Consider the following 24,440-nt stretch of genomic DNA (forward strand, 5'->3'; position numbering starts at 1 on the left):
TGAACCGATCGAACATCTCTGGAGAGACCTGAAAATAGCTGTGCAGCGATGCTCCCCATCCAACCCGAAAGAGGTTGAGAGGATCTGCAGAGAAGAATGGGAGAAACTCCCCAAATACAGTTGTGCCAACCTTGTAGCATCATACCCAAGACTTGAGGCTATAATCCCTGCCAAAGGTGCTTCAACAAATTACCAAGTAAAGAGTCTGAATAGTTTTATAAAATGTGATGTTTTAAATACACTAGCAAAACATTTTTTTTTGTTTTTGCTTTGTCATTATGGGGTACTATGTGTAGATTAAATAGTTTTTTCCCTCATCAATCTATTATAGAATAAGGCTGTAATGTAACAAAATGTGGAAAAGTCAAGGGGTCTGAATACTTTCTGAATGCACTTTACTTTGATATTGATAGAATAGCATCATGTTTCCACCACCATTTCTCGCATTATACATTTTACAGACACAAAAAGATTCCACTTTGTCAACCGTATTTTGTTTTGTCGACATTTGGAAAGTTTACAGACAAATTAGCAGTTCCCATCAGGCCTGTCATTAAAAAAATATATACTTTACTCGCATAAAAAGTTATGAAACCTGGTTAGAGTAAATAACTTGTTGTATTGTGGGATCGATAAGGCAAATGGTAGTAAATGCCCGACTCAATGTACATTACATTCTAGGCCACAGGATTCTACCTGTGTGAAGAACCCACACATCAATGCTAAAAATAAATCTTCAACCTACCTTTTGAAAGCAACACATTCACCTCAGAGTTGACTTTCCACCACCTGGTTTCTAATCTATATATTTACTTGAATTCACATTTCACCCCAACTTACTTCACCTAATCTGTACCGGCATAGTGCTTTTTATCATCTATCACCCCACCCACCCTGACACCCACCCCCCTCATCCATCCACCCTCGATATTTTGTGTGTATGTATTGATATGTAGGCTGTGTGCTGTTTGAAAATGTATGTAGTTCTCTCCTTGAGCTGTTATTGTCTATTGATGTTCTGTATTATGTAATGTTTAATGTGAACCCCAGGAAGAGTAGCACTCACCGGTCTCCTTCTCATCCACCCACCCTCGTAACAATCTTTCTGTAAAACTTACGTTGCTCTGGACTTTGAAGTCGGACAGCGAGGCCATGAGCTCGTCAAGCTCCCGCGTGGCGGAGGAGGCTGAGATTCTGGCCTGCAGCTGGGAGGGAGTCTCCTCCTCCCCCAACTTCTCTACCACCAATGGGGTGGGGCTAGAGATCAAACAAACAAACATTAGGTCATAATGATGAGCGTTAAATGACCAAAGTCAAACATGAAAAACACACAGGACATAGCACAATCTGTGAGTAAGATTAAACTGTCTTCAGGAACTTGAGGTGCAGTGCCATTGCTTTGCAGTCAATTGTCCCCCAATTTATGGGAATAGCAACATTTTGGACCAGCCCTAATCCTTACATGGGAGAGGGCACAGAACTTTCTTGCTCATCAAGGAGGCTCTTGGCGCTGGGGCGCACGTCTTCTATGACTGGTGGCCTGGTGGCCACGCTGCGTTTTGGCTTCTCCATGGTGGGGCGAGGCAACTTGCCTGCCCCAGAAACCCCGTTCGCCTGCACATAATGGGTGGTGCTGCTGGAAGGGAGGGGCGGAGCTGACTCTTCTGCAACACAGGAGGAGAAAAATATATATTTTCATATTGGCAAGTTTCAACAACGGCAATGGTCAAGAGACCGTAACTGTTAAATGCTTTTATGTACCAAATAGGGTTTTCTACATGTGGGCCCTGGTCAAAAGCAGTGCACTATATAGGAAATAGGGTGTCATTTGGAATGCACAGATAATGGTGTAGCGTACCCTCAGTGGGGAAGGAGGGTGTGTTGTGCTGCACAGCGTTGAGCTCCAGAAGCAGCCGGTCCAGTTCGGACAGGTTGCAGCCCAGGGAGGAGCTCATTGCAGCCTCCGTACTCTTCTGTTTGTTGGGGAAGCTGCAGGAACCAACAGACAGACAAACATCAGTAACAGACATCTGATGTTCATTTTGTCATGTGTCGCTACATGAAGTGTATTGTTTATTATGATCATTATTACCTGTAGACGTGGTCCTCTTCGCTTCGTGGTAAGGGGGGGCTACTGCTGTCCCTGGACCACAAGCTTTTCTGTGCAGGGCTGTAGGACTAAGAAAGGACAGGTACATATTTAGAAGTGTAGTAGTGTTCTAGGTAAAGTGGTAAATGGGTGAGAGGGTGTCATGTGGGCACAGGCTTTTGCTCAGTCTTCAAGATTTTATTAGTTGAATCAGATCGGTTACCAACTTGAGCAAAAGCCTGAATCCACACCAGCCTTGTGTGTGTGTATGGGAACACAAATATGTATGCATGCATGTATGCATGTATGCATGTATGTATGTATGTATGCATGTATGTATGTACCTGTGTGGACAAGGGGGTGGAATCTAGGGGGTCAAGCAAGGTTCCATTCAGGGCCTCAGCAGAGGGAGGTGGTGGTACAGGGGGAGGGGCCTGTCCTCCCGTGGGGAAAGAGTAGGGTGTCTCGTCCGGCAGAAACACTGGCCGCTTGGAGATGTGGGAGGTCGTCGACTCCAAGTCCGCCAGCAATGCATCTAGGAACATAAGAGTAAGACCCTTTTAATATTAATTCCTATCCTGGTAGACTGATGTATCCGGCCTTATAAATCAAAAGCAAAGTTTTCAAAAGTTGACCTGGTGTAAACAGAAAATCCCTGACAAGATTGACAACACCAAACATTGGGAAATCACCTTGGGTTATGTTGGTTCCACTTTTCTGGGCTCTGTTATTTACTTAAGAAATACTCAAAATGTGCACTTATAAATCATAACAATTTAAATCAAAATACAGCTGTAGACAGAAGGCAAAGATCAAACATACAACTGATGTCTCTCCTGAGTTCTGCCCCGGACAAAAGAAAGACAGGATCTTATATACCTGAGATCCCCATGTCAAACCTTCCATGTGCAGCTAAAATAACAAATTATTCTTAACACAAGGTTTCTGAGAACCTGTCTCAGCGGCATGCAAATCTGCCCTTGTTTCAGAGAAAAACAGACGCTGTCTCTCTGTGTCTCGCTATCACCCTCAGTCCCTTTTCTCACCGACGCGGGGCTGCGGGTTTTGGCAGAGAGAGAGACACAGACAGAGGCCTCAATATTCAGCTATACAGTGAGCATAAGTACAATGGCACGTAAGCAAATTAATAACATAATCAATGGTGGGAGTCTTCAGAAGATCCCCAAAATCAACTTTAACCCTACACTTATTTGATTGCATCTCTCAAGGAGAAGTTTTATATTAAAAAAGTAGGTTATTCCTAGACCTCTCATCAATCAATAACGAACGACAAGCCTGCCACTAGTCTACTGTAGTTTCAAATGATTTTGTTGTGCAGGATTATTTTATATTGGTATGACCTGTGATCCCGTCATCATCATCATCATCATCATCATCATCATCCTCCTCCTAGTCATCAATAAGTACACTTGACAGCTTGATGTTCCGGCACTTTCCCAACATGTCCAAACACAGCCAGATGTGAGCAACATTTAGACATCTTAGGAGGAGCAGCAGGGTAGTAATCCACTTCACTGAATCATCTGCACTGTTACCACATATATACACTATTAGTAAATGTTATCTACATTTTCCTAATTAGAAATCCTTAAAATCCCTTTAAGTAGGTCGTCTACCACAGCTTTCTCTGGTAAGGTTGTAATCGCTCACTGCCAACCAATTGTTGCTTTCCACCTTGATAGAAGAAGTGGTCAGTCTAGATCATGTTCATCCCATAAGACACACCCAACCACAACTTCACACTATAAAATGCAGTCATTCTATCCAGGTAAACAAAATGGCTAGCCAGTTAGCCACCCAGTTGGGGGGCAAGAAGAGAATGAGCAAGGTGACATCATCCACACTAAATCTGTATGAACCACCATAACGTTACACACCCATGTTCCTTATACCGAGGCTACTTCTCTTAAGCAGTTGCCTCTGATTTCACAAGTGTGTGAAACTGACCATCTTCTGCACTACGAACAAGTTCCCTACTCTACTCTCCACTGGACTTTACCTCAGTCATCAACAATAAACAGAACAAACAAGCGCAACCCATAAATGAACTGTGAACGACATATGTATGCACCTACATTTCAAGAAGTCAACAATACAAGGTCACACTAAACATAACTGATGACAATAGGTGAGAAATAAAAGGAAACCACAAGAGAAACATTAGTGGAAACAACATACCCGAGGCGATAAAGAAGACTAGCACATACACACCCAGGGAGGACGAAGAGAGGAATGCAAAGGAAGACTGGGAGGAAGAGAGCAACCCAAACCCACTGGCTGACAGGCAGGAACTGCCACCCTTAACACCAGAGACTGGTAATGAGAGAGAGGGGAGGGAGGAAAGGGCAGGAGAGGAGGCGTCACTTTTGGTGGCAGCGGGAGGATTAGGTTTACCCCTAGCTATGCCAATTTGAAGTTTCAGCCTTCTTGGCTCTCTGAAGGCTGAGGTAAGAGTCTGTTCACACTCACACGACTGCCGCAAAGAACGGTTTACAAACTATGCAATTAGAGCCAACTCGACGGCGCATTACAAGAAAGCCTGAGAAAAACATGAAAAAAGTTGTGGCAGTGATGGAAGGAAAGTTGTGAAAGAGGGAGGGAGAGAATGGGTAGAAAAGAATGATATGGTCTCTGAGTACCATGCCTACAGAGGGAGTGGTGTGAGTGGTAATTAAATTAACCCTTCCTTCACACGGGCTGCTGTTCTGTCGGTCTCAAGGTTCATTCCAAGTGTACTTGAGTTCGGTGACCAGGTCATTTAAACATCATGACCAGGTCATTTAACATCATGATACACTCCCTCATCGGTATGGAGTGGCTGAGATAGAGAGTATCCCATGGCCCAAGGAATCATGGATGCCAAAGACAGACAATGGTGACAGCTGGGCTGGGCACTGGATCCAATTTGGCTAGAGTTGGCGTTAGCATCATTAGCATGCTGGATGATGACAGGGTTACCGAAGCAGAGAGGTTTGCTGACCGACTCCAAGACACTGTAAACATCCCAGTGGATTTGATTCTGGATACAGCAGAGCCGGGTGTTTATTCTCCTACAGCCAGATACTCCCTTTAAGGGGAAATATATAGCCTAACAACCAACCAACTGCCCAAAGGGTGAGGGAAAGTAAAAAACCTCAGCATCCAAAAAGTCAGCCTTCATTCTGGGCAACAGAAATGCTCAAAGATCCATTTACGCTTGATTTCCAGCAGAAGGGGTTTCAACAAGGTTTTTGTGGGGAAGGTTATGTACTAGTACACCTACAAGCAAAGACGTAGAATAGAGAGTCTTTAGACCAAGACCAGCCTCCAGTAATTATTTCTGGTAGTTCCAAGGGCTCAGAACATGAAGGAAACAGATTGCAACAGGTTGTGCACTAAGGAGGCTGGGGTTTTGACATTTCTTGTTGTAGATCTAAGCATTCGTGTGGAGGCCTACAAAAGTGTGTTAGTCCTCTGTGCCAAAGGGCTGAGGGGAACATATGACATTTTAGTAATTTAGCAGATGCTCTTTTCCAGAGCAACTTACTGTAGTGAGTGCATACATTCATACTTTTTCTATACTGGTCCTCCATGGGAATCCAATCAGTTGCAAGCGCCATGCTCTACCAACAGAGCCACACAGGAACATGCCATGACACATCAGCTCATAGCCAGCCATTCACATGTTCTGTTCTAATATCCAAACTCAAATTTCATTCAGAATGAAGCAACATATTGGGAATGCATTCTAAGGGGTGTGCTAGTGTGCATATTGGAACTTGGCCAAGGACTGTGCACTCTTGCCTGTTACTAGGCCATCCAGCGGTCAGGAGGAAACTGCAGTAGAAGTTAAAAAGTACCCTGAATGAGGGAGAGGCTGTGTCCGAATAACCATACTACATACTTAAACTGTACACTAAGCACTCTTCTTTGCATACTATTTAGCATGTACCATTTAGTAAAAAGTATGCAGTATGCCATGGCCGCAACACAGTAGCGGATTCGGACTGGCTCAGTAGGTAGGGCCGGGCTGAGTGATGGTGGATTTTCCCAAATTCAACAGACATGCATCGCATTAACCAGCATGATAATAGCTAATTTCCAATTCAATACATTTCTCTAAACTCTAAATAGAATAGGAATGGAGTTCTAGTCATACTCAGACTGTTGAGGCAGAGTATCACAGATACCTTAGCCCATCTATCTTATTTAGACAGAAACTGATCACTTTGTTCCAGTTCAACATACACTACCGTTCAAAAGTTTGGGGTCACTTAGAAATGTCCTTGTTTTTGAAAGAAAGGCACATTTTTTGTCCATTAAAATAATATCAGATTGATCAGAAATACAGTGTAGACATTGTTCATGTTGTAAATGCCTATTGTAGCTGGAAACGGCAGATTTCTTATGGAATAGCCTTCCTGTGGCTCAGTTGGTAGAGCATGGTGTTTGCAACGCCAGCATGGTGTGTGCAACGCCAGGGTTGTGGGTTCGATTCCCACGGGGGGCCAGTACAAAAAAAATGCATGAAATGAAAATGAAATGTATGCATTCACTACTGTAAGTCGCTCTGGATAAGAGCGTCTGCTAAATGACTAAAATGTAAATGTAAAAAATGAATATCTACAGTTGAAGTTGGAAGTTTACATACACTTAGGTTGGAGTCATTAAAACACATTTTTCAACCACTCCACAAATTTCTTGTTAACAAACTATAGTTTTGGCAAGTCGGTTAGGACATCTACTTTGTGCATGACAAGTAATTTTTTCCATTAATTGTTTACAGACAGATTATTTCACTGCATCACAATTTCAGTGGGTCAGAAGTTTACATACACTAAGTTGACTGTGCCTTTAAACAGCTTGGAAAATTCCAGAAAACGATGTCATGGCTTTAGAAGCTTTTGATAGGCTAATTGACATAATTTCAGTCAATTGGAGGTGTACCTGTGGATGTATGTCAAGGCCTACCTTCAAACTCAGTGCCTCTTTGCTTGACATCATGGGAAAAATCAAAATAAATCAGCCAAGACCTCAGAAAAAAAATTGTAGACCTCCACAAGTCTGGTTCATCCTTGGGAGCAATTTCCAAATGCCTGAAGGTACCACGTTCATCTGTACAAACAATAGTACGCAAGTATAAACACCATGGGACCATGCAGCTGTCATACCGCTCAGGAAGGAGACGCGTTCTGTCTCCGAGAGATGAACGTACTTTGGTGTGAAAAGTACAAATCAATCCCAGAACAACAGCAAAGGACCTTGTGATGATGGTGGAGGGAACAGGTACAAAAGTATCTATATCCACAGTAAAACGAGTCCTATATCGACATAACCTGAAAGGTCGCTCAGCAAGGAAGAAGCCACTGCTCCAAAACCGCCATAAAAAAAGCCAGACTACGGTTGTAATTGCACATGGGAACAAAGATCGTACTCTTTGGAGAAATGTCCTCGGGTCTGATGAAACAAAAATATAACTATTTGGCAATAATGACCATCGTTATGTTTGGAGGAAAAAGGGGGAGGCTTGCAAGCCAAAGAACACCATCCTAACCGATGTTAGCATCATGTTGTGGGGGTGCTTTGCTGCAGGAGGGACTGCTGCACTTCAAAATAGATAGCATCATGAGGAATTGAAAATTCTGTGGATATATTGAAGCAACATCTCAAGACATCAGTCAGGAGGTTAAAGTCTGGTCGCAAATGGACAGTGACCCCAAGCATACTTCCAAAGTTGTGGCAAAATGGCTTAAGGACAACAAAGTCAAGGTATTGGAGAGAGGAATGGGCCAAAATTCACCCAATTTATTGTTGAAAGCTTGTGGAAGGCTACCCAAAACATTTGACCCAAGTTAAACAATTTAAAGGCAATGCTACAAGTACTAATTGAGTGTAAACTTCTGACCCACTGGGAATGTGATGAAATCACTCTCTACTATTATTCTGACATTTCACATTCTTAAAATAAAGTGGTGATCCTAACAGACCTAAGACATGCATTTTTACTAGGATTAAAGGTCAGGAATGTGAAAAACTGGGTTTAACTGTATTTGGCTAAGGTATATGTAAACTAGAGGTCGACCGATTAATCGGAATATTCGATTAATTAGGGCCGATTTCAAGTTGTCATTCAATCGGAAATCGGTATTTTTGGACAACGATTTGGCAGATTTTTTATTTTTATTTTTAACAACTTTACTTAACTAGGCAAGTCAGTTAAGAACACATTGTTATTTTCAATGACGGCCTAGGAACGGTGGGTTAACTGCCTTGTTCAGGGGCAGAACGACAGATTTTTACCTTGTTAGTCCAACCACCTGCCTTACATTGCACTCCACGAGGAGCCTGCGTGGCAGGCTGACTACCTGTTACGCGAGGGTAGCAAGAAGCCAAGGTAAGTTGCTAGCTAGCATTAAACTTATAAAAAAACTATCAATCTTCACTAGTTAACTACACATGGTTGATGATATTACTAGTGTATCTAGCGTGTCCTGCGTTGCATATAATCGATGCGGTTCCTGTTAATTTCTCATCGAATCACAGCCTACTTCGCCATACGGGTGATGATTTAGCACTGTTGTTGCACCTAACCATAAACATCAATGCCTTTCTTTAAAATCAATAGACAAGTATATATTTTTAATCCTGCATATTTAGTTAATATTGCCTGCTAACATCAATTATTTATAATTAGGGAAATTGTGTCACTTCTCTTGTGTTCCGTGCAAGCAGTCAGGGTATATGCAGCAGTTTGGGCCACCTGGCTCGTTACGAACTGTGTGACGTCCATTTATTCCTAACAAAGTCCCTCATTAATTTGGCAGAATTGTACATAATTATGACATAACATTGAAGGTTGTGCAATGTAACAGGAATATTTAGACTTAGGGATGCCACCCGTTAGATAAAATACGGAACGGTTCCGTATTTCCCTGAAAGAATAAACGTTTTGTTTTCGAAATGATAGTTTCCGGATTCAACCATATTAATGACCAAAGGGTCGTATTTCTGTGTGTTTATTATAGTATAATTAAGTCTATGATTTGATATTTGATAGAGCAGTCTGACTGAGCAATGATAGGCAGCAGCAGGCTAGTAAGCATTCATTCAAACAGCACTTTCGTGCGTTTTGCCAGCAGCTCTTCGCTGTGCTTCGAGCTGTTTATGACTTCAGGCCGGGTGGGTATAATTTGTGGAACGTTCCAACAGGAATCTATTCCAAAAACTTTGTAAATAACAAGGTTGCCAAAAAAACAACGCATACAAAGTTGTATAGCGGCAGAATAAGATACCGGGTAGGGTGTGGTCTATTTCATTGCGTTTTCACTCATCACGTTTATTCCGAAAGAAGTCTGTCCTCACTCTGGTTACCTATGGACAAACAATAAGAATTAGCTACGTGGTGAGTTGATGCCTATTCGGCAGCTAGTTAGCTAGGTTTGTATTTGTTGCTACTTAGTATGCGTTGTTGGTTGGAAACCTTTTACTTTACGTTTTTGGAACAGATTCCTGTTGGAACGTTCCACAAATTATACCCACCCCTTCAAGCCTATCACCCCCAAGATTAGGCTGGTGTAACCGATGTGAAATGGCTAGCTAGTTATCCAGGTGCGCGCTAATAGCGTTTCAAACGTCACTCGCTCTGAGACTTGGAGTAGTTGTTCCCCTTGCTCTGCATGGGTAACGCTGCTTCGAGGGTGGCTGTTGTCGATGTGTTCCTGGTTCGAGCCCAGGTAGGAGCGAGGAGAGGGACAGAAGCTATACTGTTACACTGGCAATACTAAAGTGCCTATAAGAACATCCAATAGTCAAAAGGTATATGAAATACAAACCGTATAGAGAGAAATAGTCCTATAATTCCTATAATAACTACAACCTAAAACTTCTTACCTGGGAATATTGAAGACTCATGTTAAAAGGAACCACCAGCTTTCATATGTTCCCATGTTCTGAGCAAGGCACTTAAACGTTAGCTTTCTTACATGGCACATATTGCACTTTTACTTTCTTCTCCAACACTTTGTTTTGCATTACTTAAACCAAATTGAACATGGTTCATTATTTATTTGAGGCTAAATTGATTTTATTGATGTATTATATTAAGTTAAAATAAGTGTTCATTCAGTATTGTTGTAATTGTCATTATAACAAAACCAAAAAATAACAATAGGATAATAAAAAAATAAAAAATAAAAACCTATTAAATTGGTACCGGCTTTTTTTGGTCCTCCAATAATCGGTACCGGCGTTGAAAAATCACAAATCGGTCGATGTAACCTCTAATGTAAACTTCCGACTTCAAATGTATTTTGCTAATCTGTAGTCCAGGACCATATAGATGTAGTGAGGGAGGGGTCTTATAGCCCTTCCCCTTCTATTAATACAACATAATCAATTATTATAACACAACAAACATTTGTTGCAGCCCCTATCACGACCCCAAGGTGACCCCCCATCAGTCACCAGAGCATTTTAGAGCATATTACTATTGAACTATTTACCAATTTAATAACCAGACCGTAATACAAACTTGCTATGCTGAATTCTTGACGCACAATCGAACGTGCTGCTATATGCACGCCCACAAGCAAGTCACAATGGGCGGCCTAAGCGGGCACACAGCAATTTACCGCTTGCTAGTGTACATGCACCTTACACCCATGAAGCGGCCAATCTTTGAGCAAAGATTTGTCAAGTGGAGGCAGCGCTTCTGATCGAAACGAGGGCTTCGCTGTATCACTGCCTCTGGGAGAATCTCAATTGCCTGTGTCCCCTCTTCTTTCCTTCTTCTTAAAACCCATTGGTGGAAAGGTTAGAGGGGCGGGACCTCTGGCTTTCTTATCCAAAGGGTTATGAAAAGGAGAGCGGACGCGAGGGGTATGCAACCGGGATTCTCCCACTGACTCAGAGTAGCCTTCCATCAGGCTTGACATGTTGCGTTTATATGTTTGTTCAGTATAATATTTTTTTTGCACCCCTACTTTGACAGTCAGGCGCCCATGAATCCATATGTTCAAATCAAAAAGGTCTGATTAACATGACATCTATAACGCAGCCACATCCTGACACATTCAGAAATCAAAAGATGGTTTAGTATTTGTTTAAAAGCTCTGACGAAGGCCAAGAGAACAAGAAACCCTCTTCAAATGAGAAAACAGAAATCAACTTTGGGTAAAAATACTTCTGTTTTCAAAAATGTATCCTACGATGCAATACGCAATCATTTTAAGGAGAATTAAAATAAATACTAATCCTACATTTGAACACCACTGCAGAAGCTTCGCTATTCAGTATATTCCCAATTAAGTAGCCTAGTTTTGTTGTTTGGCTACAACTAAAGGTAGGGCCGATCACTCACAGCCCACCTCTTCCAATGTATTGTGGAAAGTGTGCATCGAATTCTACTAGTTGAAAAGCCAAAATGATGTTAACATCCTGGTATTTAAACCACACTTGATTTTCGAAAATTCACATACTATAAAACATTCTATTTAAGCATAATGAGAAGGCGTCATTTCCTGCTATTCGTTGATTTCAGTAGTGCATCCCCAGTACTCTATTTTCTAAATGTTGCATAATATTAAATGTTATTTTTAGCATACTCAACCTACTATTTAGAACACAAGTATGGGTATTCGGACATGGCAAGTGTCTCCTCGGCTCCCCTGCAGCTGGGAGATAGCATTTCAACCTCAGAATACTAAACCAATCCTCTTCCATAAAAATGCTGACATTCCATAAATGTAATACACATTCAAAAAGACATGAGCCGTATTGGAAAACAAGTTCCTAAACCAGTCGCCCAACAGACAGTAACTAGGACGACTTGAGCTCCCTGTTAAGAGGTTGAGATCCCCTGGCTAAAATAAGAAGCCTAAAGCCCCTAAATATACCCATCACCAGAGCTTTATGTGCTTGGGTGAAGAGCATGACCAAACTGCAGGATCAGCAACCACAAAGGTTCTAGACTTTTCCTTGCAGTTCCATCATGACCAAATGTGACCCGATTCAGGAAACTAGGCTTATGTCGCAAGCCACGTCTATAAAATGAGCTGCTCGTATTGCAGTTAGCTAACATTGAACCTATTGGTTAACTTTAGCTAGCTATGACAAATCGGTTTGTATTGCTAGTTAAAGCTTGCTGTTAGCTAACCAGCTGAAGTTAGGTGGCTGGTTAGCTACAGTAGCTAACATTACCTGTATGAACTGCGTATAGTGATATCTCAGAATGCCATTTCACATTTATTGTATAATAATGCTAAAATATTTGTGTCTGTAATTAGTTTTTCAGCATCAAATCAGTAGAACACGCCTGACTCTCATCCACCAGTCATACAGTCGTCAAAAAGAGAGCTGGCCCAAGCAAGCAAAGGCAGCAGCGCAGTCAACTACATGCACTATTTCTTCACCAACTACAGATTTAGGAAAACACGTGTGGAACTAAATTGTGATAACTGCAGTGGCAAAAACAAGAACAAGTTTGTGCTCTGGTATTGTGCCTGGTGGACCCTGCACAAGCTCCATCACAATCTGGACCGTCACTTCCTGATCACAGGCCACACCAAGTTTGCACCTGACTGGTGCTTCGGCCTCATCAAACAACGCTTCAGAAAGACCAGAGTGAACACTGAGATTGCTGGTGTTAAGGACAGCACTGTGACAGGGGTCAACATCCCACAGCTGGTTGGACTGGAAGATATTACGGTGCTGGTGGAAAGCTATGGCTGGCCACAACACCTGACTCCGTACTTCAGGGCGCTGCCACGGATCAAACAGTACAAGCACTTTGGGTAAAAAATAACTTTCATTCTATGAGGTTATTCTTATCTAAACTTGGGAGGTGAATTGATGTTGTGCAGGGTTGTAATGTCAGATTTTTTCCCCCGTTTTACAACTTCGATGCTCTGGAGCCTGGTGTTGTCGCCAAGGAGCAGTCGGACTGTCGGGACCAGGTTTCAGCTGCTGCGCATCCTTCCTCCCATAGATGGTCTGCCTGTACAAGCACCACCTGGACTGGACAAACTCATTTTTTTGAGAAGATCAGGGAGTTTTGCGACGAAGAGGCTATGGACATCACATGTCCTAAACCAAAGTCAAGGGCAGGACAGAAACAGGCTCTGCGAATATAGATTCCGTTGTTCATGCGTGGTTCGGACGGACCAGTCATTAGCACTATCTGCAGTGCCTCTATTCAAAATGACACACACACGTTGCTGCTATTATCATTTTTTTTATCCTGCTGCTCAGTCACTTCACCCCTGATTGTATGCATATACCTACCTCGTCTATCACTGATATCGTTATTGCACACACACACACACACACATTGCTACTATGCAAGTAACCATTTGGCTGTACCGTTTACACCTTCTGTAGAGACCACCACATAAATATATGGCACATGCATCTGTTTATGTACTGTACATGTGCACCTCACTCAGGTTGCATGGCCTTAACTTATGTATGGAATACTATGTGATAAGTGCATGTAACAGTATATAAAGTATGCTAATGTACTGGTGTGAAGGCATTTGGGCAGGTGTAAAGTACTTGAAAGTACTACTTAAGTAGGATCTGTACATTACTATTTAACATTTTTGGCTACTTTTACTTCACTACATTCGTAAAGAATTACTCAATACATTTTCCTTGACACCCAAAAGTAAGGGTTACATTTTGACAGGAAAATTGTCCAATTCACACACTTATCAAGAGAACATCCCTGGTCATCCCTACTGCCTCTGATCTGGCCGACTCACTAAACACAAATGCTTTGTTTGTAAATTGTGTTGGAGCGCGCCCATGGCTGGCTTCCAAAAAAGGAAAAAACAACAACTAATTGTGCCATCTGGTTAAATAAGGAATTTGAAATTGAAGGAGAGCACCCCAGTAGGTACCAACACTTTCAAAGGCCCTTTTCACAAAAGTGAGTTTACAAGTTGATCAACCTTCAAAGCAGAATTACTTTCCAATTGTTCCTCAATTGCAGTGTATGATACACCATTTTGTAGCTCTGAGTCTCTACTTTTATCCAATGTAAAAAAAAAACTATTTCAAATTTTACTACACAAGACCGATTTGAGCTGGTCAGTCACAAATACTAAACAATACGCTGACACCTGGATGAAGTGAAGACTAGAGGATAGGTGAAGGGTGCCACAACAGAAGTGGGTTGGTGTGACCGTGGAGACTCCCAGTTCAAATGAACTGTGTTTCTTAATTACGATGTCGCCTTGAGCACAGAGCCAGTTAGGATTCATTACACATACAGACAGAGAGAGAGCGCGCGACACAGACAGAGCGTGCTGCCCTGTTCTGAACCAATTGCAATTTTCCTAAGTCCTTTTTTGTGGCACCGGACCACATGACTGAACAGTAGTCCAGGTGCGACAAAACTAGCGGCTGTAGGACCTGCCTTGTTGACAGTGCTTAAGAAGGTAGAGCAGCGCCTTATCACGGAAATACTTCTCCCCATCTTAGCTACTATTGTATCAATATGTTTTGACCATGACAGTTTACAATCCAGGGTTACTCCAAGCAGTTTAGTCACCTCAACTTGCTCAATTGCCATATCATTTATTACAAGATTTAGTTGAAGTTTAGGGTTTCGTGAATGATTTGTCCCAAATACAATGCTTTTAGTTTTAGAAATATCTTATCCCTTGACACACACTCTGAAACTAACCACAACTCTTTAAGTGCTGCAGTCATTTCAGTCGCTGTAGTAGCTGACATGTATAGCGTTGAGTCATCCACATACATAGACACTCTGGCTTTCCTCAACGTCAGTGGCATGTCATTGGTAAAGATTGAAAAAAAGTTTTAAAAAATGGCCATATCCTTGTAAAAAGGCAGGCCTTCGCCAAGACACTTCTGCCCATCTTCAATTATTGTGTCTTGAATGATCATATCTTCAAGATATCCCTTGCTTTTAGGTTACGATTAGCGAACAAAAATCGATTTGCCACCCTAACACAGACAAAATGCTTGATCGGAGCATGTCGTCAATTATTCACCCATGTAAGCCATACATGTTTTTTACTACACATGTTCATGCTGGATGATATGTGTAGCTAACCCAGTATATAAAATAGATAAGATGCCATCAGCTAATGGGTTTCAGGATTGCGTATTTTTCACCATTCTGCTTCATTCTAATCTAAATCAAACAGTGCATGTTGCAGACAGAAGAGGGCGACATTGAATTGGTAAAAGAGAGGGAGGGAGAGACTTAGGCAGAACTATCAACATGAGGGCTTTAAATGTCATTGTGTTGTGTGTTAGCATCTTGAACATAGGCTACAGACAGGGAGAAGGGACATGTATCGTAAAAGGCAGGGGCACAACTGGGGGGGACATAATTAGTATTATTTTTATATCCAGTCGGATAAACATTCAAAAACACAAGACCACTTTGAGGTGTCCACATGGTTCTAAAGCACACCGTTGCTTCGTTTGTATCACCAGAGGGGACAAAAATGCCATTTCAGAATGTGGGGGGGGGGGGCATGTCCCGTCCCCAGTGAAAGTTGCATCCCTTTTAATAGGCAAATATATGTCAGTCATCCCAACAAGAGAGTGAACAGAGGCAATGAAAGCTGGAGAGAAAATCTGCCATGGTTATGGTGAACATTCCTCCCTTCTGTGTATCAACTGTATGCCCCCTCTCTCTTCATTATCTTATCTGATGGGCAGCAAGGTGTACGGGGAATTTCTGACATGCTATCGCCGCCTCGCTTTAGATATATTTTTTTAATAAAATAAATAAGAGAAATGTTGAGCCTCCAGTGTCAGAGTAGGTTTACTAAAACTGACATTTTAACAGTCAGTAGAGTGGCTTTTGAATATGACATGAGCTGGCAAGCTATTTGAGAGATGCTGCAAACACACACACACCCTCTCCAGGTCAGTGACAGGCAGCAGAATCCTGTTGGGATTGTGTGTGCATCAGAAATTCCAGCCGCTTCTGCGACAACATTCACAGGTGCCTACCCACTAAAACTAGAGTAAACATTCAGGCAACCTAATGCATACAAAAAAGTCCTGGAATAATCTTTAATTGAGCACACACAAGAGGCTGAGTGTATTCAAAAATAAAAAGGCACACAAAAAAATACCACAGTTACCACAGTATCAGATAGAATACAGACAACCAAAACGGCAAACCTGGACGTAACATGACAACAAATGTACAGTCAAGAGAAAATGACCCAGAGTACTTCTCTCCTCAGATGAGACAATACAAAACACATACTCATCCTTTATTTTAGGTCACATTGAGATGGGCATCTCTTTTTCAAGTGAACCCTTGAGCACAGCAATAACTTAAGGCTTTAACACATAGCCTAGGTCTAAGTGGCCAATACTTCCTCTACTGTATTCAAAGTGCAGTAACACCCAAACATTTGTGCCATGCTTGAGCACCATGTATCAGTCTTTCCACAACAGAGCCATCCTTGTGAGAGAGTGCGTGTGCATGATAGTGATAAAATATATCATAGTTTCCTTTTTCATGATCACAACCTTGTGAAACCCGAACTCTCCAAGATCCCCCCCACAGTTCCCCAATAGCTGTCCCTCAACCATTCGGGACCCCTCCCACAGTCCCCACCCCCGGAAGAAAAAAAATAAACACAATTTATTCCATTCCCCACCCCCAAGAACCCCCCAATGCACCAACAACCAAGAGAAAGAACTAAAGAGAAAAAAGGAAAAGACAGATGAAAACAGCAAACAATGCAAAATAAAATAATAACACATTTAAAACAAAGGACATCAAGGACAACTGAAATCATAACAGCAATGCCTACTTTATATGTTTGTGTGCATGTCTGGCACTATTACATGCATGTGTGTGTGTGTGTGTTCTTGTATGTGTTTATTTGAATGAAAGTGTGTGTATATGCATGTGTACAAACACCTGCATGGCATCAGCCTCAGCCCCAGGCAAACCGGCATTAGTTGTAAAAACACTGCCACTTAGTGTCATTCAAATGTACTTTCATTAAGTTTTATTTTGACTATTTTCCCCCTTTATCTTTTGACCATCATTCTTTCTCACACACAGCAACTCCACTCCCACTTGTCTCCAATTCCACATACCAACCCTCAGCTTCCCTCAGCCCATCCCATCTATCTCTGCTGGCCACCCACTTCGTGTTTCTACGCAACACATATCTTTCAACTATGCTATGATGTTTAACGTACAATTTCAATCTATCGAATAGAATCTACAGATTGCGTGTTGAAGATAAATACTTTTACTAAGAGTATTAGTAATTGACTGACCTGGTCTCTCCAGATCTCCTAACAGTACTATTTCTAGGGTCAACTTTAGATCAATGGTATGTACACTGCTCAAAAAAATAAAGGGAACACTTAAACAACACAATGTAACTCCAAGTCAATCACACTTCTGTGAAATCAAACTGTCCACTTAGGAAGCAACACTGATTGACAAATGTCACATGCTGTTGTGCAAATGGAATAGACAACAGGTAGAAATTATAGGCAATTAGCAAGACACCCCCAATAAAGGAGTGGTTCTGCAGGTGGGGACCACAGACCACTTCTCAGTTCCTATGCTTCCTGGCTGATGTTTTGGTCACTTTTGAATGCTGGCGGTGCTTTCACTCTAGTGGTAGCATGAGACGGCTTCTACAACCCACACAAGTGGCTCAAGTAGTGCAGCTCATCCAGGATGGCACATCAATGCGAGCTGTGGCAAGAAGGTTTGCTGTGTCTGTCAGCGTAGTGTCCAGAGCATGGAGGCGCTACCAGGAGACAGGCCAGTACATCAGGAGACGTGGAGGAGGCCGTAGGAGGGCAACAACCCAGCAGCAGGACCGCTACCTCCGCCTTTGTGCAAGGAGGAGCAGGAGGAGCACTGCCAGAACCCTGCAAAATGACCTCCAGCAGGCCACAAATGTGCATGTGTCTGTTCAAACGGTCAGAAACAGACTCCATGAGGGTGGTATGAGGGCCTGACGTCCACAGGTGGGGGTTGTGCTTACAGCCCAACACCGTGCAGGACGTTTGGCATTTGCCAGAGAACACCAAGATAGGCAAATTCGCCACTGGCGCCCTGTGTTCTTCACAGATGAAAGCAGGTTCACACTGAGCACGTGACAGACGTGACAGAGTCTGGAGATGCCGTGGAGAATGTTCTGCTGCCTGCAACATCCTCCAGCATGACCGGTTTGGCGGTGGGTCAGTCATGGTGTGGGGTGGCATTTCTTTGGGGGGCCGCACAGCCCTCCATGTGCTCGCCAGAGGTAGCCTGACTGCCATTAGGTACCGAGATGAGATCCTCAGACCCCTTGTGAGTCCATATGCTGGTGCGGTTGGCCCTGGGTTCCTCCTAATGCAAGACAATGCTAGACCTCATGTGGCTGGAGTGTGTCAGCAGTTCCTGCAAGAGGAAGGCATTGATGCTATGGACTGGCCCGCCCGTTCCCCAGACCTGAATCCAATTGAGCACATCTGGGACATCATGTCTCGCTCCAACACCACAGACTATCCAGGAGTTGGCGGATGCTTTAGTCCAGGTCTGGGAGGAGATCCCTCAGGAGACCATCCGCCACCTCATCAGGAGCATGCCCAGGCGTTGTAGGGAGGTCATACAGGCACGTGGAGGTAGTGTGTGTACACTACTGAGCCTCATTTTGACTTGTTTTAAGGACATTACATCAAAGTTGGATCAGCCTGTAGTGTGGTTTTCCACTTTAATTTTGAGTGTGACTCCAAATCCAGACCTCCATGGGTTGATAAATTTGATTTCCATTGATTATTTGTGTGTGATTTTGTTGTCAGCACATTCAACTATGTAAAGAAAAAAGTATTTAATAAGATTATTTCATTCATTCAGATCTAGGATGTGTTATTTTAGTGTTCCCTTTATTTTTTTGAGCAGTATATTTTCAGCCATTCCTGAACCTGAGACCAGAAACAGGCTACCAGAGGGCAATACCAAAATGAAATGGTCTATTAATTCTGTATCCTCAACAAAATCTGCAGAGCTTCAATGATTTTATGCCCCAAATATTCAACATTTTGTTGGTGCCAAGAATTCTATATAATAATTTTAGCGGAAAAGCACGAAGTCTTGAATCTTGCGTTGTTTTATATATCAACTCATACACCCTGTACCATGGAATCGGTACATCAAAAATCTCTTCCCAACTATTTTGACAACTGTGCCATACAGATTGCAACATCCTGGTCCTCAAATGAAACTGGTATACTTTCCTATTTATGCTATTTTTATTCCTCGGCCAGTTTTGATCCTTTATATTGGGCAGACAGACCAGTTCCCTACCTCCTCCCGCTGCCACCCGCCTCCATTTTTGGGGCAATGCTGTAATCAATTGGTTGTACTCTTGGATTGAGCAGATCTTCCCGTACAATTCTGATAACTCCATGAAAGACATAAATTATATTGTCATGGTAGAGTTAAGAACAAAATACCCTTTTCAAACATCTTTCCCATAAATATAGGTATTTTATCAACCAGCACATTTGAGTTCAGCCATAATATTTGTTCTATCTTTTCAGGGGATGAAATTGAAGCCAACTCTGCAATGCTTGTTTGAAAAAGACAGATACTTTGAAAAAATATTTTCAATTAATCGAAAATGAGACAAGGCAATCTGCACAAAGGCAAAAAGGCCATTTTTAAACAATGGATGAGCTTTTCTTATTAATAATCTACTTGAGAACCATTTAGGGTTCAAATAAAACTTTTGAATAAGTGAAGCTTTTAGAAAGAGGTTCAGTGCTTTTATATTTAATAATCTCAACCCACCCAATTCATGATATAGATAGGCTCGTTTTATTTTGTCTGGTTTAGCGTCCCAGATAAAGCGAAATATTTTTTGCTCATATGATTTGAAAAACGAATCATCAGGAGTAGGCAGCGCCATAAGTAAGTGAGGGAAAAAAGTATTTGATCCCCTGCTGATTTTGTACGTTTGCCCACTGACAAAGAAATGATCAGTCTATAATTTCAATGGTAGGTTTATTTGAACAGTGAGAGACAGAATAACCAAAAAATACAGAAAAACGCATGTCAAAAATGTTGTAAATTATTTTGCATTTTAATGAGGGAAATAAGTATTTGACCCCTCTGCAAAACATGACTTAGTACTTGGTGGCAAAACCCTTGTTGGCAATCACAGATCTCAGACGTTTCTTGTAGTTGGCCACCAGGTTTGCACACATCTCAGGAGGTATTTTGTCCCACTCCTCTTTGCAGATCTTCTCCAAGTCATTAAGGTTGACGTTTGGCAACTCGAACCTTCAGCTCCATCCACAGATTTTCTATGGGATTAAGGTCTGGAGACTGGCTAGGCCAGTCTCTAATTTGGCCTTCGCACTGATCTTTCTGTAGATTTGTTAATTTTCCATATTATTTGGAAAGAATTCCTTATCGTAATCTTCATTCAGTGGGAGAGGATGAGACGGAAAAGAGAACATTGCCTAAAATAATTAGCTTCCTCTTAAAATATAATTCGGAGAATCATAGATGACTCCGGCTTCAGTAACGAGTTTCTGCAAATTATTTTTGTTAGCGTTCCTGTATTGGAGATTCAGGAAGAAGTTTGTGCATTTTTCTCCAAAATCCATACAGTTTGCTTTATTTTTGTAATAGACCGTTCTTGAATAAGTTCCTCAAGTTCTTTTTGTTTATCCTCAAACTTATTTTGTATCTCTGTAGTATCATTTTTATTGCCATCTACCTGTACTATTAGTTCATGGATTTCCCTTGTTGGTCTTGTCTCTTTAGCCAGAAACTGCTTTTTTGTTATTGATGAATATTGAATTGAATGACCCCTGAAGGTACATTTAAAGGTATCCCAAACAATAAGGGGATTTGCTGAACCTATATTATACTGGAAAAATTCAGTTATAAATTATTTTGTCTTAGTTAAAAATAAGTTGTCCTCCAGTAAACTTTGATTCAATTTCCAATATCCCAGTCCACGTGGAAAATCTATAAGAGTTATGTGAATGCCAATTAGATGATGATCCGATCGCATTCAGTCTCCTATTAAAACTTTTACCTTTGATGCAAGAGAGAAAGAGACAAGAAAGTAGTCAAGACGACTAGATTAATTAAGTCTCTATGTATATCTCACTAGGTCGGGGTTTTTTAGTCTCCAAATATCCACTATTTCTATTTGTGATTTCCTTAAAGGCACGGTGATGATAGTTTGTAGAGTGATTACCTTTACGGTCCATTGAGGTACATAACACTGTGTTATAGTGCAAATACTGCAACTCGCTGTTGGCTGGGCTCCCTGCCTGTGCCATTAAACCCTTACAACTCATCCAGAACGCCGCAGCCCGTCTGGTGTTTCAACCTTCCCAAGTTCTCTCACGTCACCCCGCTCCCTCCACTGGCTTCCAGTTGAAGCTCGCATCCGCTACAAGACCATGGTGATTGCCTACGGAGCTGTGAAGGGAACGGCACCTCCATACCTTCAGGCTCTGATCAGGCCCTACACCCAAACAAGGGCACTGCGTTCATCCACCTCTGGCCTGCTGGCCCCCCTACCTCTGAGGAAGCACAGTTCCCGCTCAGCCCAGTCAAAACTGTTCGCTGCTCTGGCACCCCAATGGTGGAACAAGCTCCCTCACGACGCCAGGACAGCGGAGTCAATCACCACCTTCCGGAGACACCTGAAACCCCACCTCTTTAAGGAATACCTAGGATAGGATAAAGTAATCCTTCTAACCCCCCCCCCCCCCCCCCCTTAAAAGATTTAGATGCACTATTGTAAAGTGGTTGTTCCACTGGATATCATAAGGTGAATGCACCAATTTGTAAGTCGCTCTGGATAAGAGCGTCTGCTAAATGACTTAAATGTAAATGGATAGTCTCCTACCATAATGATTAGATCATTTGTTGCCTGTAAGTTCAATAAATTGGTATAAATGTTTTCGAAGAAGAAGTGTGTATCATCCTGATTTGGACCATATAGATTAAAATGAGCCAAATCTCTTTTTCGTCCACTTTCATATACAAAATAATCCACCTTCCTTGCGAATCATTCCTGATTATTTGCACATTCAGATCAAAATTTTTGTTAATTATTATCATCACACCCCTTGAGTTCCTTTGTCCCAGACAGAAAATTATTTCACCATCCCATTCATTTTCCCACACAACTTAATCTAAGGATGTAGAGTGAGTTTCCTGTAAACAGTATATGTTATATTCCTATTATTTTAGCCATGTAAAGACTGATCTTTTATAATCTGCCAAACCGTTATAATTATAACTAGCTATACTTATTTCACCCCTTACCATAACTAGAAAGTATTCTCAAGCTAAATTGACCATAATTAGTGCTTGTAAAGTTACTGCCATCAGAGGTATTATGAAGGTCAAAACTAGAGCTTTCAAATGTCAGATATTTAGAATTCAAGAAATAGGTTCTAGCAATATTTTTTTTATTCCCTTGCCTGTTTGCCTGCGAGCCAATGCCACAGATGTTAGAAAATTTAGACAAATTATGTGTGTAACAAATCTGAGTAGGTTGATGTGTATGATATTGGATATGATATAATGAGTGTGTGTATTTAATATTAATATATGACTTTAATATTCACATGGAAAAGTCTACAGACCCACTCAAAAAGGCTTTTGGAGCCATCATCGACTCAGTGGGTTTTGTCCAACATGTCTCCGGACCTACTCACTGCCACAGTCATACTCTGGACCTAGTTTTGTCCCATGGAATAAATGTTGTGGATCTTAATATTTTTCCTCATAATCCTGGACTATCGGACCACCATTTTATTACGTTTGCAATCGCAACAAATAATCTGCTCAGACCCCAACCAAGGAGCATCAAAAGTCGTGCTATAAATTCTCAGACAACCCAAAGATTCCTTGATGCCCTTCCAGACTCCCTCTGCCTATCCAAGGACGTCAGAGGACAACAAAAAAATCAGTTAACCACCTAACTGAGGAACTTAACCTTGCGCAGTACCCTAGATGCAGTCGCACCCCTAAACATTTGTCATAAGAAACGAGCTCCCTGGTATACAGAAAATACCTGAGCTCTGAAGCAAGCTTCCAGAAAATTGGAACGGAAATGGCACCAAACTGGAAGTCTTTCCAATTAGCTTGGAAAGACAGTACCGTGCAGTATCGAAGAGCCCCCACTGCTGCTCGATCATCCTATTTTTCCAACCTAATTGAGGAAAATAAGAACAATCCGAAATGTATTTTTGGTACTGTCGCAAAACTAACTAAAAAGCAGCATTCCCCAAGAGAGGATGGCCTTCACTTCAGCAGTAATAAATTCATGAACGTCTTTGAGGAAAAGATCATGATCATTAGAAAGCAAATTATGGACTCCTCTTTAAATCTGCGTATTCCTTCAAAACTCAGTTGTCCTGAATCTGCACAACTCTGCCAGGAACTAGGATCAAGGGAGACACTAAAGCGTTTTAGCACTATAGCTCTTGACACAACGATGAAAATAATCATGGCCTCTAAACCCTCAATGTGCATACTGGACCCTATTCCAACTAAACTACTGAAAGAGCTGCTTTCTGTGCTTGGCCCTCCTATGTTGAACATAATAAATGGCTCTCTATCCACCGGATGTGTACCAAACTCACTAAAAGTGGCAGTAATAAAGCCTCTCTTGAAAAAGCCAAATCTTGACCGAGAAATTATTAAAAAAAAACTAATTGGCCTATATCGAATCTTCCATTCCTCTCAAAATGTTTAGAAAAAGCTGTCTTCCTGAAGACAAACAATGTATATGAAGCACTTCAGTCTGGTTTTAGACCCCATCATAGCACTGAGACTGCACTTGTGAAGGTGGTAAATTACCTTTTAATGACGTCAGACCGAGGCTCTGCATCTGTCTTCATGCTCCTAGATCTTAGTGCTGCTTTTGATACCATCGATCACCACATTCTTTTGGAGAGATTGGAAACCCAAATTGGTCTACATGGACAAGTTCTGGCCTGGTTTAGATCTTATCTGTCGGAAAGATATCAGTTTGTCTCTGTGAATGGTTTGTCCTCTGACAAATCAACCGTAAATTTCGGTGTTCCTCAAGGTTCCGTTTTAGGACCAATATTGTTTTCACTATATATTTTACCTCTTGGGGATGTCATTCGAAAACATAATGTTAAATTTCACTTCTATGCGGATGACACACAGCTTTACATTTCAATGAAACATGGTGAAGCCCCAAAATTGCCCTCGCTAGAAGCCTGTGTCTCAGACATAAGGAAGTGGATGGCTGCAAACGTTCTACTTTTAAACTCGGACAAAACAGAGATGCTTGTTCTAGGTCCCAAGAAACAAAGAGATCTTCTATTGAAT

At 41.7% G+C, this 24,440-nt stretch overlaps 1 protein-coding gene across 4 annotated transcripts in view; it reads right to left on the bottom strand.

Moving 5' to 3' along the window:
* LOC106583570 (paxillin) overlaps positions 1-24,440 on the bottom strand; it is a 54,863-nt gene that overhangs the window by 17,284 nt on the left and 13,139 nt on the right. Inside the window, exons 1-6 of one of the 4 annotated variants that reach the window (XM_014167926.3) lie at positions 4,322-4,531; positions 2,434-2,624; positions 2,093-2,178; positions 1,859-1,989; positions 1,463-1,664; positions 1,119-1,257 (exon numbers count right to left, since the gene is read on the bottom strand). In XM_014167926.3, the coding sequence (XP_014023401.1) occupies positions 1,119-1,257; positions 1,463-1,664; positions 1,859-1,955 (438 nt within the window). In that variant the 5' untranslated portion in view covers positions 1,956-1,989; positions 2,093-2,178; positions 2,434-2,624; positions 4,322-4,531. Of the gene's footprint in view, positions 1-1,118; positions 1,258-1,462; positions 1,665-1,858; positions 1,990-2,092; positions 2,179-2,433; positions 2,625-3,678; positions 4,221-4,288; positions 4,532-24,440 lie in introns of those variants that run through there. The other 3 variants (XM_014167925.3, XM_045705482.2, XM_014167924.3) reach the window with 3 other exon arrangements.

Source organism: Salmo salar, chromosome 22 (assembly GCF_965601325.2).
Source record: "Salmo salar chromosome 22, fSalSal1, whole genome shotgun sequence".
NCBI lineage: Eukaryota > Metazoa > Chordata > Actinopteri > Salmoniformes > Salmonidae > Salmo > Salmo salar.